The following is a 14707-nucleotide window of genomic DNA, read 5'->3' on the forward strand; positions in this document are numbered from 1 at the left end:
TGTACCTTGGCCCAGATCTTCAAAGGCACTTAAACATTTCCCTGCAAGAAGCAAAGCAGGGTAGTGCCTGGGAAGTCCTGACTGTGCATTTGCCCCTGTTCACCAGTTCCTATTGTAGAAGCGGTTGTGTTGACTTGTAAGGGTACAAGGAAAGGTTAATAAAACTCCAGTCCCCTTCCTGAGTGCTATGTGCCAGTGATACCATCTCAGTGGGTGCCCCAATCCTGGTGGCGCGAAAGGGTTCCTGGCTTCCTGGCATCACCTGCAGTTAACTGAGGTCTCCCTTGCTCCCAGAGCTTTCCATGAATCCCAGCCCCTTGTTTAAATCAGCACTTCCCACACCCTGCTTTTTGATGGCCATGTCACACACAGCTCAAAGGCCAGCTGACAGCCCGGGCTCATAGTTATCAGGGTTTGAAATGCCCTTGGGGTGGAGGGTGGGGGTGTGGAAAGGAGGGAGACCGCTGGGTTTGGAAAATCCCTGTGCTTGCAGCCTGTGGGAAAATACAGTTACCATAAATAAAGACACTTGGCCCCCTGTACTGACTCCTGAAGGCCCATCTGAAATCTCTCCTGCTTTATCCAAGACCAGACTAGTAGGTACAGGGAGCTAGAACAGGCACTGGCGTGGGGCCAGAGAAGCACGATACAGGTGATTATACAGTCGGACAGGTGCCACGCTGGGATCCTGTCTATCATCCATGTTTGTTCAGCACCGAGCACCGTGGAGTTCCTGCCCGGGGTGCCCCATGATCTGATAATGCAAATTAATATTATTAGTAGTAATATTAATTAATTATAATGTCTTGATGACAATGATTGATAATAGAATAGGTGGCCTGGTTTTCAGAGGTGCTGATCCCACCTCAGTACCAATACTCAAGCCACGTACACCAATATGTGACACCTACAAGGGTGTTAGCTCTGTGCATGATGTTATGCATTAAAAAAGGTGGAAGGTCAGGTTCTTGTGTGGTGTAAAAGGGTGTCTCTCCATTGATCTGAATGGCTGGAATGACCTCCCCTGGCTGGGATGATCTAGTTGGGGCTGGTCCTGCTTTGAGCAGGGGGTAGGACTAGATGTGACCTCCTGAGGTCCCTTCCAGCCCTCATTGTCTATGATTCTATGAATTCAGTGCACTTTTACTGATTTACACCTGCCAGTGGATTTGGCCCACTGCCTAATGCTTTCAGTGGCAGTAGTGCCACAGAGCAATTACAGCAGAAATGGAGCTGGGAGCCAAGACTCCTGAGTTCTGCTCCCAGGTTTGGGGGAAATCTCTCTCCTTCACTTGCCTCATTTCCTCCAGCTCTAGCATGGAGATGATCAAATACACCCACAATGGGGCAAGTCATCTTTGCTCTGCTGCTTCTAGTAGCACAATCCTGGTTTACTCCAGCAGGGGTTTGGCCCACATCCCATGCACACCCATCATCACCAGACATTTGGAGCTGAGCTTGAGAAGGGCTATTTAGAGAGAAGCGTGCATGGTATCTCCAGGGAGCTGTTTCTTTCTTATGAATCCTTCTACATAATGTCTTTTGCCAGGATGTACCTGCCTTGCTGGGACGCGTCCAGTATATACTGTGTTGTGTGTGCGTACATGTCCCCAGCCAAGTTGCCCTGGCCAGGAAGTGAGGTCAAACTCAGTGGGCATCAGGAGTGCCCCCATGGGCAAGATTTATCACCCCCGGCCTTCCACCAATGAGCAGTCAAGAGACTATGCTATAAAAGCACAAGGAGCTTTTCCTTTCCCAGGGCATGAGAAGGAATCTGCTGTCTCAGAGAGGGAGAGAGATGCCTGCACAGATGCAACGAGGCAGAAGGATGCAGCAACGCTGGGTCTTTCTGATGGTTACCTGGATGGCCAGCTTCTTCTGCTGTACAGTGGATGCCTTACAGAGGTACCATGCTGCAGAGTGCTAATGGCTTGGGGAGGGCGGGTATGTATGTGTAAGTGAGACAGAGAGAGTCCCAGGTTGTTTCTCATTGCTGTGGCTTGTGGTGGAAAGCAGGACCACCGCATCGGTTTATCCCACCCCTCTTGTCTGCATCGATCTTGGGCAGGTCTGGATATTCTTTGCTCTCGTGCCCACTGGGAGGTTGCATTGAACAGCAGCATCTCTTGTTTTAAAAAACAACGTGAGGAAGATAGAGTGTTTAGATATAAATCCTAGATTTCTGAATCAAGGAGTCCTCAAGGCCGGACTTTGTGGTGTGACGCTGGCACCTCTAAGGCCTCCCTAGTGAGGTTATTAGCAGGGGGCCCTCTTCCTGAATCTCCACCCCAGTGTAGTCCCTTGCTCGTGAGAGCTGTCTCTAGATGAAGGTTCTGCTCTTACAGATGCCTGGTAAATTCAGAGCAGCTCCACTGAAAGTAATGGCTTAACTCCCGATTCCCCCCACAGGTGCAAATGCGATGACAAAAGTGAGAACTCAAGCCAGGTCACTGGGAAATGAGTGTTTCTTTAGCCTTGTTGCAGAAGCCTGGAGGGAGATGACATTAGGCCCCAGTAGGGCAGGGGAGGTTATCTAAGAGGTCAAGCTTGGTCTGGGCTGAAACGGGAATTTCCTTGCTGGGGCTCTATTTCTAGACAATGGGCTGAGGCCATGAGAAGTAATTCAGCTCAAAGCCAAAGGGCAACGGTTCCACTTAAGTGACTGCATTGGCAGTCTTTGCAGCTGACACCTCACTTGCCAGCCAAGCCGGCACTTAGGAGGTTGTAAACAAAAATGTTGCGTGTGGAAAAATCAGTGAAAATCCTAGGCTTGAAGAAATGAGACAAAACGGACATGGGAAAAGAGACACTACCAGAAAGGGAAAAGGCAAAGATATTGTTTTAGATTGAGGTAGAGACAAGAGAGGGAGAATTAACTTGGCAGGAGAAGATGGGAGAACTGGAGGTGAGGACAGGCCTGAGGGGAGAGTGGAGGGAAGAAAATGAGTATGAAGGACCAGTGCCCATTAGGCAGGCATTTTGGGGGCATTCCCTCTCTGCAATCAGGCTGTGCCAAAGGAAGCAGAAATAGTCTCAGCTTAACAGACCGTTGGTCCGGCCTGATCTCCTCCTCAGGGGGAAGAAGAAACTTCTAGCCATGAGCATCTAGAGACAGGATGGGAATCTGGGCCACATGGGCTGCAGTGGACACAGCACCCAGGGAGCACGGGGAAGAAAAAGCAGCTACAAGATGCAAATGATGCTCTGTACCCTTGGAGGCTTGTGAACCTGTCCAGTCCCAGGTGGACTTGTCATTGGGTGTCACCCATGTACCTCAGGGTGAAGTGGCCTTGTAGGAAGCAGTGCTGTTCCCTCCCCATGGGCGCTGCCCCCATGCCCCCATACCACTCTCGGGGCACAGAAGTGCGGGTCATTGTGGATGAGGCTTCAAGCCAAGGTCCTGAGTGCCTGCTTGAGGCTCTGAGTAGTCTCAGGGCATGACCTGCCAAAGTAGCCAAATGCCAAGTCAAACCGGCACATTCTGCCCCTTTGACAGGGGACAGCCAGGTGTCAGATCTAGCTGCCTCCGTTCCCTCTGGCTGCCCTTCGAAGTCTGCAAAGCCCCATCACTTTGTGCTCTGGACCCCTGGGGCCTCTGTCTCCTAGTTCTCTGCCTGGCCCAGTCTGCACCGGGACAAGCATGGGAATGGCCTGGCTGTTTGAAAATGCACAAATCTAGAACTCTTGGTTCAAAGATGATACCTTTTATTAGATCAACTGAGAAATTGCAAAAAATATTTCTTTTTCTGCAAGTTTTTGGGCTCACACGCCCTTCATTAGGCTCCGGGAAAGTGAGGCATTCAGGAGTAGTCGGGGGTTTTAGACTCTCGCCAGGCACTCACCGGGCAGATTGGCTGCTGGGCCCATCAGCTGTTCTGCTGCAGATATCTGCTGCCATCTACAGTGACTGAGATGCCTTTGCCCAGACTAGGCAGGCACTACCGACTGATGGGTAGGAAAGCCGCTGTCATCCCAGCGGTGCTTTCTCCAGGCTCTGTTCTGCTCTCCGCTCATCTGGTGCTGGGATTGGTTAGCTCCAGGGGAATCTCTCTCGATATACACCAGGTAGGAGCAGGAGCAGGAGCAGGCCCTGCTCAACAACAGCATCATGGGGTTTTCAAAGGTCGGTGTGCACCCATGGGTGTCGGCAATCCCTGCAGAGCATCTGGCTCTGTCTGTCCAGAGGCAGAGAGAGGATGTGTAACAAACTGCCAGGCATGATGTACCAGTCTGGCCCTGCCCCACTTGAAGCACCAGGTATTATTCCTCTCTCCCCTAACCTGCAGGATCCCATTGAAGAAGATGCCCTCGATTCGCCAGACCCTGCAGGAGATGGGCGTGAGTGTGGTGGACGTCTTTCCGGAATTGAAGCAGAATAGATATGCCCGTGCCACGGGACCACGGAACGGGACGGCCCCCACCATCCTCACTAACTACCTGGATGTGAGTTCCCCCTTGCACTCTGGTCCAGGGGCATTGCTGGAGCAGCAAACCTCATCCTGGCATTGCTTTGTGCTGCAGACATACCCTGAGGCTCATATGTGCCTAAGTCCCTTTGAACAAGGGCATTTGAAACTCTGTAGGATTAGGCCTACAGGGGGCCTCAATTGCTACTTGAGGAGACCAGACACCACTGAGATACTCACAGCCCCTTCTCAGGTGCTGGCAGCACTTATCTTCTCCCCTAAATTTCCTCCTCTTGGCATGTGCAGAGCCTCCTAACTCTTGATGCAGCTGAGCTGCAAAGAAGCACTCAGCTTATGCCCAAGGAGTCAAGGCCTGAAAATACATTTAAAGATCTAGGTTTAAATAGCTTGCTCAGCTCTGCCACTGCATCCGCCATAGTCCCCTCCAAGTGGGAATGTCTGTGGGGGAACAGAAACTGAACTCAGTTCCCCTTTGGGAGGATGAGAATTATCTACTAGCATGGTTGGCGCTGGCTTCAATAATCCATGATTGCTAAAGGCTCTGAGATCCTCAATGGAGGATCCACTTCTTCAGAGGATACCTTGACAGGGACATGTGTCATTTTCCCTTTGGGACACTCCCCATGTACAGAGCAGTGTCCCCTCTGCTCCAGTCTCATTCTGCCTCCCATCTGTTGCATATGTTCCAGACCCAGTACTACGGAGAGATCAGCATCGGCACACCAGCGCAGACCTTCAAAGTAGTCTTCGACACTGGCTCGGCCAACCTCTGGGTGCCTTCTTACAAATGCTCCCCCCTCTACAGCGCCTGTGGTGAGCCATGGGGCACAGCAGGGCCTGGTTGTGATTTCTGGGCATGTGGTGTACATCCAGAATTGCTCCATTTTCCCCGCTGGATTCAGAGCAGAGTCAGACCCCATTTCCTGTGGGTTCTGCAGTGCCCTGTATCCATTTCAGAAGGAAAGGGATGTCAGATCCAGAGAGGGGAGGAAGCTGTGGGTGCACAACCAGGGTTTGTCTTCAGAGGGAACTAGCTTGCAAGTGGATGAAACTATGCTGCACAAAGGCACTCATAGCACAGAATAGCAGGGTGGTACTGCAGGATACTCACTGAACCTGATATCCATGACCTAGTCTATTCTGCAATAACAGCACCTCCGTTGGGTTTTCAAGGGAGGTGGTGCTCTCCTCTACCCTGGGGGTCTTCAAGAGGAGATTGGACAAGCACCTAGCTGGGGTTGTCTGACCCCAGCGCTCTTTCCTGCCCAGGGCAGGGGGTTGAACTCGATGGCCTACTGAAGTCCCTTCCAACCCTAACATCTACGAATCTATGAAACATTCCCACAGAGGGGAGGCTTCACTACCATCACATAGAGTGAAATGTTTGGGGAATGCAGTTTCCAAATAGTTCAGAGATCAGGGAATGGTTCTGGATTCAAACCCTCAGTGATGGTACATGCCAGGTAATGGAGGGGAGATGGGAAGGGCTGGAAAGTCATCTCAGAACAGATCCCCTGGGTTTTAGGATGTAGGAGACCTGGTGCATGCTGCAGACTGCTGTGGAGGGAGGTTGCTCTTGTGGTGAAGCCACTAAATGGTGAACCAGGAGAGGTGGGGTCTATTTGTAGACCTGGAAATGATTCCCTAAGAAACCTCAAGTAAGCTTTAAAGTTTCTTTGGGCATAGTGCACAGTCCATGGCAATTAAAGGCTTCCCTGTGAGAGCATTGACACTGATGGGCTCTGGGTCATTTTTCCATCTGTGAAATGGGCGTACTACTCAGCCTGTGTTGAAGCCGGGTGGGCAGGTTTCACTGAGTGTCAGGCCAGCTGACTTTATCTCCCTCCATCTTTCCTTTTGGATATGTGTCTTCTTCCCAGTTTCTCACAACCGCTACGACTCGTCCAAGTCCCGAACGTACATAGCGAACGGAACAGGCTTTGCTATCCAGTACGGAACAGGGAGCGTGAAGGGCTTCCTCAGCCAGGACGTTGTCATGGTAAGCAGTAAGCACCAGCAATGCTGTGCTGGGGTAAACAGAGGTCTAGTGAATGGCCTGCTCCAAACCCATTCAAAGTCAGTTCAAAGACTCCCTAGCATCAGGCTTTAACTCCATGGCCTGGGTAACCGTGTCCCCAGCTAGTACAATTCATCAGAGCTCCATTCCCTGCGAGCCTGTGTGTTTGTGAACTAGTGTGACGTGTGTGTGACCCTGTGGCTTCCTACCAGAGGCTGCATTGTCACGTGTGCCCCCCTCCCCAGGTGGCAGACATCCCCATCATCCAGGTCTTTGCAGAAGCCACGGTTCTGCCAGCCTTCCCCTTCATCTTCGCCAGGTTTGATGGGGTGTTGGGCATGGGTTACCCCAGCCAAGCCATCGACGGCATCACCCCAGTGTTCGACCGGATCCTTTCCCAGCAGATCCTGAAGGAGGAGGAGTTCTCTGTCTACTATAGTAGGTGGGTAACACTGGGAGCAAAAGGCCTCTATGCTGGGGGAACTGGGAGAGTTTCAGGTGTGTGTGTGTGTCTTGCAAAGTATGAGCACCTAGTGTTCAACCCTGCAAGCATGCAGAACTCAGTTCTTGTTGGGTTCACAGCGCATGATGCTTTCCTAGCATAAGAGCCTTTCTGTTAAAAAGTGACATTTCCAGAAGAAAAATTACTTTCTTGGTCTTCATAAATCCCATTGCCATCACCCCTACACACACCACCTAAACAACCTGAAAACTGAATGTAGTTTCAGTTTTTCAGCAGCCAGAAGTATAGAGGAAAATCAGTTTGTCAATGAAAAATTAAAACCTAGCAAAAAAAGATTGGTGGGAACAAAACCTTTGGCTCTTTCCAGCCCCTGGCATGTCCGAACAGTCAAATTACACTCGCTAATGAAGGATGCGAAACAACCTACAGATAAGAGTCAGAAGCTGAAGCTTTGGCTCTCGTGCCTGCTCACAGTGATGTGACAGCAGGGGATGAGTGCATCTGAAGGTCTCCTTCCCCATAGTCCTACATTTTTAGGGTGTCCTGCTTTGGTGAAAATCACGGTCACTTTTTTACCACTTGAGTCCAACTAAGGATCTGGCCACTCGGCTATGCATTTGCCTGAGGGCAAATGCAGCCAGGATCATTGTTTTATTATGCCTCTTTTTCTTTGCAGAGCTTCGAAGTAAGAAGACAATTAAACCCTGACTTTCTTTGGGACGTCACTACACTAACAATCACAATTGCACACTGGTTCTGGGTGGTAAGCTCTGCCAGCTCTGCCCAAATCATGCCCCAAATGGGCGCGCTTCAGCTGTGCCACTGCATCTGCCGGGACTGTGGAGCTTAGGCAGACTCCACCTTTAAAGAACGGCCCCTTGCAAGCAATCCTGAGTGGCAGCTTTTGCTGGAGGTTGTCAGGAAGACTCTAATCTGAGACTCCCACCGTTTGCATCCAATTCTAGTCACCCTTGTGCACTAACTCTCTCCACAGCATCCTGTATTCCTCTCACTCCTGCCATCTGGCCACTGCTGCACATGGGGACCTACAAGGCAGGGCCTTACCTGTAGAGGACTTCCAGCAGCCTGCTCCAGGCAATGGCCAAGGAAGAAAGCTCCCCTATTGTGTTTTGTGTCCTAGGAACTCTCACCTGCAACCTGGAGGGGAAATTATCCTTGGAGGAAGTGACCCAGCTTACTACACCGGGAGCTTCCACTACCTAAATGTCATCAAGAATGGGTATTGGCAGATCAGCATGAAGGGGTCAGTAACAAGGAGGCTGTTTGGCCTGTATGTATAGATTCTGCTCCTAAGGATAAATTTCAGGGCTGATTTTCCAGTCTCAATTGAAAAATAAGGAGCCTTTTGTTCTACACACTGTATATAAGGAGAAAGCAAAATCTCTCCCTTGAATGACTATACAAGATTCCCAGGAAAGGTTTTTTTCCTGAATAGGAAGGAGGAAATTCCCTTTATCTTCATAGGAATTGTACGCTGCTGAAAAGCAACTGCTGCTGAAGTAGAGAGTAGCAGCTCACAGCAGCGCCAAGATATTTTAGAACAAGAACTCTTGATATGGAGGATGCATGGGGCATTCGGAGGGACAAGGGGATTGCTGAAGTTGAAATCTGGGGTTAACGCCTTTAACATTTGGGAAAAGGGCTGCCGAGTGATAAAAGTAGCCAGGCTTGCTTAGAAACTTTAACAGTAATGATGCTCAGTTTTTAAGAAGCCTTCCTTGTGTTCAAAGCTCCTTCAAATGCAACAGCACTAATCTTCAATAGAGTTGTGTGAATAACTTTTTTTTTAGTTTTCTTGCCTTGTGGAAAAAGAATGTCTGGGGTCAATTAGAAAAGACATTTTTTGCAGTTGTTTTTGTTAAACTGAAAATAATTCATTTTGGGTCAAATGCAACTTGTGGCTTCTTTTTTGAACTTTTAAAAACTTCTCATGAACAGAGATCAAAGTACACCTCACAATGAGCTATCAGTTTCAACCAAAAAAATAATCAAAATATTTCAGTTTTCTTAGACTTTCTTTTTTTCCAACCAAAACAATGCAAGAAGCTTGATGGAAATTTGCAAACTTCAGTGCTTGATTGCACTCTTAGTTTGCCAAAAATAGGTTTCTGCTAAAGCCTTTGTCAGGTGTAGCCCTCACTGTGGTCTGCAGAGAAATGGAAGAGCCACTATCCCCATCTCACAGATGAAAAGACTGAGGCCAAGGTTACAGTAGCATAAGGATTAGAACCCATTTTTTACAAATGCATCTAGATGCTGCCTACCTCCCTCCTGTCAGCCCCAGGGCTCTGTCCCCTGGCTTGGATAGAGGGGATGTTTAAGAGCTAGCAGACTGATGTTGTCAGGACCCAAGAAGTAGATAGTTTATCTGGGAAAGTGTCAGAGAGGAGACAAGAGGTTGCTAATGAAGGGAGGGGGGGAGTGTTATTGCGAGGGGAGTCCCAGCTCTTTCCCTCTCTCTCCAGGGTGTCTGTCGGGGCTGAACTCTTGTTCTGCAAAGAAGGCTGTTCAGTGGCCATCGACACCGGCGCTTCCTACATCACCGGCCCAGCAGGCTCCATATCCGTGCTGATGAGAGCCATCGGGGCGACCGAGCTGGCGGAAGGAGGGGTGAGCAAACCCACCGTTCACACTCACTCTCTGGTCACTCGGCGGCACGTTACAGAACGAGCAGCTGGCCTGGAATTGGTTGCGGCTTTGGAAATACGGCGGGGGGCGGGGGGCACTGGAGATGGAGTTGCACTTGACTCCCAGGGGACCGCTGGAAGCCACGCTGTCCTTGGCTCATCTGTGACTCTCTCTTGTTCCAGATGAGGGGGTTACACTGGCCACTGAGTCACCTCCCACCTGCTTATGACTGAAGTATGTGCCTTACTGGCCAGTCCTACCCTGGGCACGGGTTAGACAGACCTAAGAGCCTTTTCCCTCTTCCCTTTCTTGCGCTGCAGTACATGATTGACTGTGACAAAGTCCCCCAGCTGCCCATCATCTCCTTCCACCTCGGAGAGAAGGCCTACACGCTCAATGGCCCAGCCTACATCCTGAGGGTAAGACTTCTCGTTTCTATAATCTATGGCACAAGGGGGTGGTAGGGGAAGGAGCAGCTGCTTCTGACAAGTGCCCACTGTGGGCAGACAAGAGGACGTGGCATTTAGCAGCCCATCATCTCAGCAGCTGCTTCCAGCCTCAGTCTTTGTCCAGCTCAGAGCTGCCATTTGGGAAAGTATCAGTCTTGCACTTCAGGCCCCATAGTAATTTCAGAATCAGAAGTATTTTCTCCTGAAGCCCACTCATTTTGTGGAGGCACCTGGATAAACCAGGAGTGGCCTCTGAGTTGCAGTTCATCCCAAACCATCCCTGGACACTTCTTATCCTTGCAGCAGGAGCTTACAACTAGGGTGAGGGTTGCTGGGGAGTGAGAGTAGAGACTGTGGGGGGGACAGTGTTTCACAGGCAGAACCCAGGGAGGAGGACAAGGACCTGGAGATAGCCAGACAGGGAGTTTGGGGCTGGAATGTGAATCAGATGTCCAGGAGAAGAGGTTGAGGCGGTGAGTAGTACCTGGGGGAGGCAGAGGTATGGGGGAATTTAGCAGGGTCCCTCATAACCACCCAGAGCAGGAGACTGTCTTGCTGATTCCCCACATCACCCCTGATCCCCCTTTTTGCAGCAATCCCAGTATGGAGAAGACATCTGCAGCGTGGCTTTCGTAGGTCTGGACATCCCGCCCCCCGCCGGCCCCTTCTGGATCCTGGGAGCCAGCTTCATCGGGCAGTACTACACCACATTTGATCGGAGGAACAACCGGATTGGCTTTGCCACATCCCTCTGACAGCCGGGGGTAGGAGGGAAATGAGGGGGTGGGTTTGGGGAAGGAGCGACTCCCAAAGAGAAGTGCTTGAAATTGTGAAGGAGAATGACATGGGGAACCCAACACTGAGTAACTTTAAGCAACATTGAGGCTACTCAGTCTCCTCTACAGCTCAGCAGTGCCTTGCCTGTATTTAAGCAAAGCCTCCTAATTAATCTGCTTTACAAAGCAATGCTACACGTCAGGGATAAACCTCTGGATTAATCTCCTCCGTGCCAGGATGCTGCCACTCCACTTCACCCAACAGCTGCAGTCCCTTTTGCCCTGGTGAGTGAGTCTCACCGCAGGCCCATCTCATCCTTCCAGACTGTCGGGTTTCCACGTAGCCCATCTCCCTGTTGCCTGTATTGTTCCTGCTTGGACATCTTTACCTAGAGAACAGCTGACAGAGGCACTTACTCAGGCCAGATTTCCAAGATGGGCAAGATCTCTCCCTTAACTAGGGCATGACTGGGTGCTGAGACCTTTTGAAGACCTAGCTCTCACTATGGGTGACCTGGGGCCAGAAATCTGGCCATGGGACACTTGTGGCATTGGTAACACATAGAGGAAAGCTTTCTTGAAGGGCAATGTGCAACAAAACTCTGACTTTCTAATGTAGAAAAGCCCCAGGGATTTATTTATTTTTTTTAAAGGGAAGATTCCTTCCCTCCCGTACCTTAGGATGGGTTTTTTGAACATTAAAAATTCAGATTGTCTTCACCCTGCAAGAATGTGCAGATATTTGGGAGAAACAGAGAGGAGAACAACCACTGACTGTAAGGGAGTGAAACTAGATCACTGCAAAGAGTTTAGGGCCACCCAGGGCTATAGTATCTGATTGCTGGCATTATGCAAGCCCAGGAACTTTCTGCGTTAAGCCCAGATCTGGTGATTGAGCTAGAAAATATTTTCTAGGAAGAGGCCTCCAAGCATCATTAACAGATGTTGTTTCAGATACTCCCCCTCATCAGGTAGTAGGTTATAGGCAGGTGTCCTCAGTCATTCCACTCTAAAACTCTGAAGTATGGGTCCCTTTTGCAGAGGTCCCTTCTTACTCAGCCAGTCGGTTCCTTCCGTGTGATTCCCCATTGCCCTGAAGCCTGTGTGCAGTATTTGTAGCAGCAAGGGCAACACACAACCAGGCTGACCGGGTGGCATTTACAAGGGGCTGCCCAGGGAATCCCTCCCTGTATACGTGAGAGTTGTGTCTTCTTGCTCCGATGACAAAAATAACGCTGATAATGCCACATCAGAACGGGACTCCGCTCTGGCTCATCACCAACAGAAACATTCAAACAGGCTTTCATTACCACACTGCTTTGCAATGCCACAAAAGACGCAGGGGGATAACTGGGGGCAGAATTACACCCTGCGCATAAAGCATGAGTCTGATGGAAACCAGCCTGCCCTTCATATCGGCAGCTGGGTGCTTACAGCTTGGAGTGACAGCAGACGGGTAGGCCAACTCCACCTCTGCTTTCAACGGAGGGGGTCTGGGTGGAAGTGAGAGCACACGTTAGCTTATATATTTTTTTTTCCCCCCACATCTTTTAACTTGAATGTATTTGATGTTGCACTCGCAGCAGTGGAGCCAACACAGCTCTCTAGCAGGCCATCTGCAGACATCTTTCACGCAGCAGAAACACAGTGTAGGGAATCAGCTTTACATTAATTTAATTCGTAGTGTACAGCTAATCAAACTGCGCAGAGACAGAGCCTTGGGGCTGTCGTCAGGTTGCTTACAAACTGAGGAGCTGCTGCGTTAGACCTCACAGTACACTATCAAAGCAATAGGGAAAGAATTCACATGCACTTTAGTGGTGGTTTTAGCTTGTTTGAACTCTTCCCTTTCCCTGTTTGTATGAAACAAAGACTGCAAGTGCAACCAAGGCTCTGAATGGCTTATGTCTATTGATTCGGATGCAACAGAAGTCAAGCAGATTTGAGACAGACTCAAGGAAGTTTGGAGGGGTGGGATGTTAATCAGAATTTGCCAAACACATTCGGAGTCTGTGTAACTCATGGTACAATGAAAGGCAACAGCAAGACTTTCTTGCAGCTGAGGTCAGTTGACCTACAGGTACTTTTAATTGCATGGCCAAAATCAGGTTAATTCAACTGATGTGACAGCAGTGTTATTTTCTGGGTCTTTGCAGTGGGCTTGGCACTGTCTCATTTTTTCCAAACATGGTGTTTGCTCTTGAGAGAGTGGGGAAATGGGGGAGAAAAGCAGCAATGACTTCTCCAAACTCCCCCTGCAAGCTAAAGGGTAAGCAGGAAATACCTCTGATAGGCAGGAAATACCGAGCAATTCTATGGACTTCTATGAAATTCAAAGACCTTATGTGGAATTTAGTAGGATGCTCTAGTATCACTTGCTATGCTGGATGGGTGGCCGGGTGCCCTGGCACCTTGATATCCAAAGCATGTGGCCTCACCTGATGCCTTCACAAAGTTATTTGAGGAGAATACTCTGGGGAAAGTAAATTCTGGTTGGAAGGGAAATGACGCTGTAGCAGGAAGAAGCAGTAATCAGCTACCTGTACACCCTCTTTCAGCAATAAACAGACACAACCGTCATTGAGTTCATGCCCATGTCATTATTCCAAATGTGTTGCACCACATAAACCCAGTGGTGAGTAGATCAGGTAACAGGTGCAGCTAAGGAGGCTTTTTGCTGTCCTCAGCATCCGCAGAAACCTGATTCAGCCCCTCACTTCTGAGCCCCTTGAGTCCATCCATGTGGACATGCACGGGCTCCACTACAAGCTTGTGCCCAAGGCCCCTGCTTTCATGCAGCACGGGGGTGATGACTCTTCCACATTTTTCCAGAAAATGAAACGCCACTGATAGATATATCTATTAGCGGTATTTCATTTTACTCCTGGAAAAAATGTGGACTTGGGGTTCCTTTTTTTTAAACTAAAATTTGGGGATGTTTTTAAATCAGAGAAAACTAGGATCCCTGGTGCTAAGTGCAGGCAGATGCCAGCGCAGAATGAGGCAGTGTGGTTATTGGTGAGGTCTCTGGACAGGACTGGGGGGAAGGTCTGAGACCAGCCCCCCCAGCAGTGCCCAGCACCACCGTGGCACAGGCCTGCGCACCCTCTGGGACCAGGCAGGGAGCAGCGGGGAGGGCACTGGGAGACTGCCTGCTGGAGGGGAGAGAACTGGAAGAATGAAAACACAAACTCTTCAATAAATGAGATTTCTAACCACAAAAAACAACCCCCAAAATCTCTGCTCAGTTGAAAAGTAGTGTGGTGCTTTGGTAACCGTGCGGTGAGGAGAACTGTGGCGCATGTTGTGGTGATTTGGGAATGTGTCCGGCTGCTCCGGCCAGGGGTGCAGTTCGGGCGGGAAGCCTGTGGCTAGGGGGCGGAAGCCTGAGGGGAGCGAGGTGCCGGCCCCAGAGCCCCCACGTGCCTCAGCGGCTTGATGCTGCGGAAAAAGGACCGAGCCGAGCCTCTGAGGGCTGCGGGCCGGGCCTTAGCGTGGCGAGACAGGCCTGGGGGAGGACGACGAGATGCTCCGAGTGGCACTGGGGCAGGGTGGGAACCAGTAGGCGCCAGGCGTGGCCGCAGCAGACCCCGAGGGACACGGTGTCGGCTCTGGAGCGGAGCCGGGCCTTGACAGCGGGAGCAGCTCGGCCCTCCCCAGTCTGGGGCCACGAGGCACAGCGAGGGGCGGGAAGCACAAAGGGGCGAGAGCGGCTTCGCCTGAGGACAGGGCGGGGCCAAAAAGGGCGGGGAGAGCTGAGGAGACCACAGCTGGCCACGGGCTTGGTCGGAGGAGGAGGGGGCGGGGCCAGGGCAAGGCTGAGGTGAAGGGGCGGGGCCACGCCAGTGCTGAGGCAAAATGGGTGGAGGGGTTGCCCCTGGCTAGCTGGGCAGGGACCACCAGGGCCAGGCAGCCTCCAGTGGCTC

The 14707-nt window shown here is 50.7% G+C and overlaps 1 protein-coding gene across 2 annotated transcripts; it reads left to right on the plus strand.

Annotated features, from left to right (window-relative positions):
• The first annotated feature begins 1775 nt into the window (after nt 1–1775).
• Nucleotides 1776–13365, plus strand: REN (renin). 2 transcript variants are annotated; one of them, XM_019546600.1, is made up of 10 exons: nt 1776–1905; nt 4287–4443; nt 5117–5240; nt 6308–6426; nt 6690–6886; nt 7584–7592; nt 8049–8171; nt 9394–9538; nt 9877–9975; nt 10599–13365. In XM_019546600.1, the coding sequence occupies exons 1-10, from the start codon at nt 1799–1801 to the stop codon at nt 10758–10760; spliced, it is 1242 nt and encodes a 413-aa protein (XP_019402145.1). In that variant the 5' UTR covers nt 1776–1798; the 3' UTR covers nt 10761–13365. The 2 variants fall into 2 exon arrangements, with proteins under 2 accessions (XP_019402145.1, XP_019402146.1); XM_019546601.1 differs by lacking the exon at nt 7584–7592.
• The last annotated feature ends 1342 nt before the right edge of the window (nt 13366–14707 follow it).

This window comes from Crocodylus porosus, unplaced genomic scaffold (genome assembly GCF_001723895.1).
Source record: "Crocodylus porosus isolate Cpor-Errol unplaced genomic scaffold, CroPor_comp1, whole genome shotgun sequence".
In the NCBI taxonomy this organism is placed as follows: Eukaryota; Metazoa; Chordata; order Crocodylia; family Crocodylidae; genus Crocodylus; species Crocodylus porosus.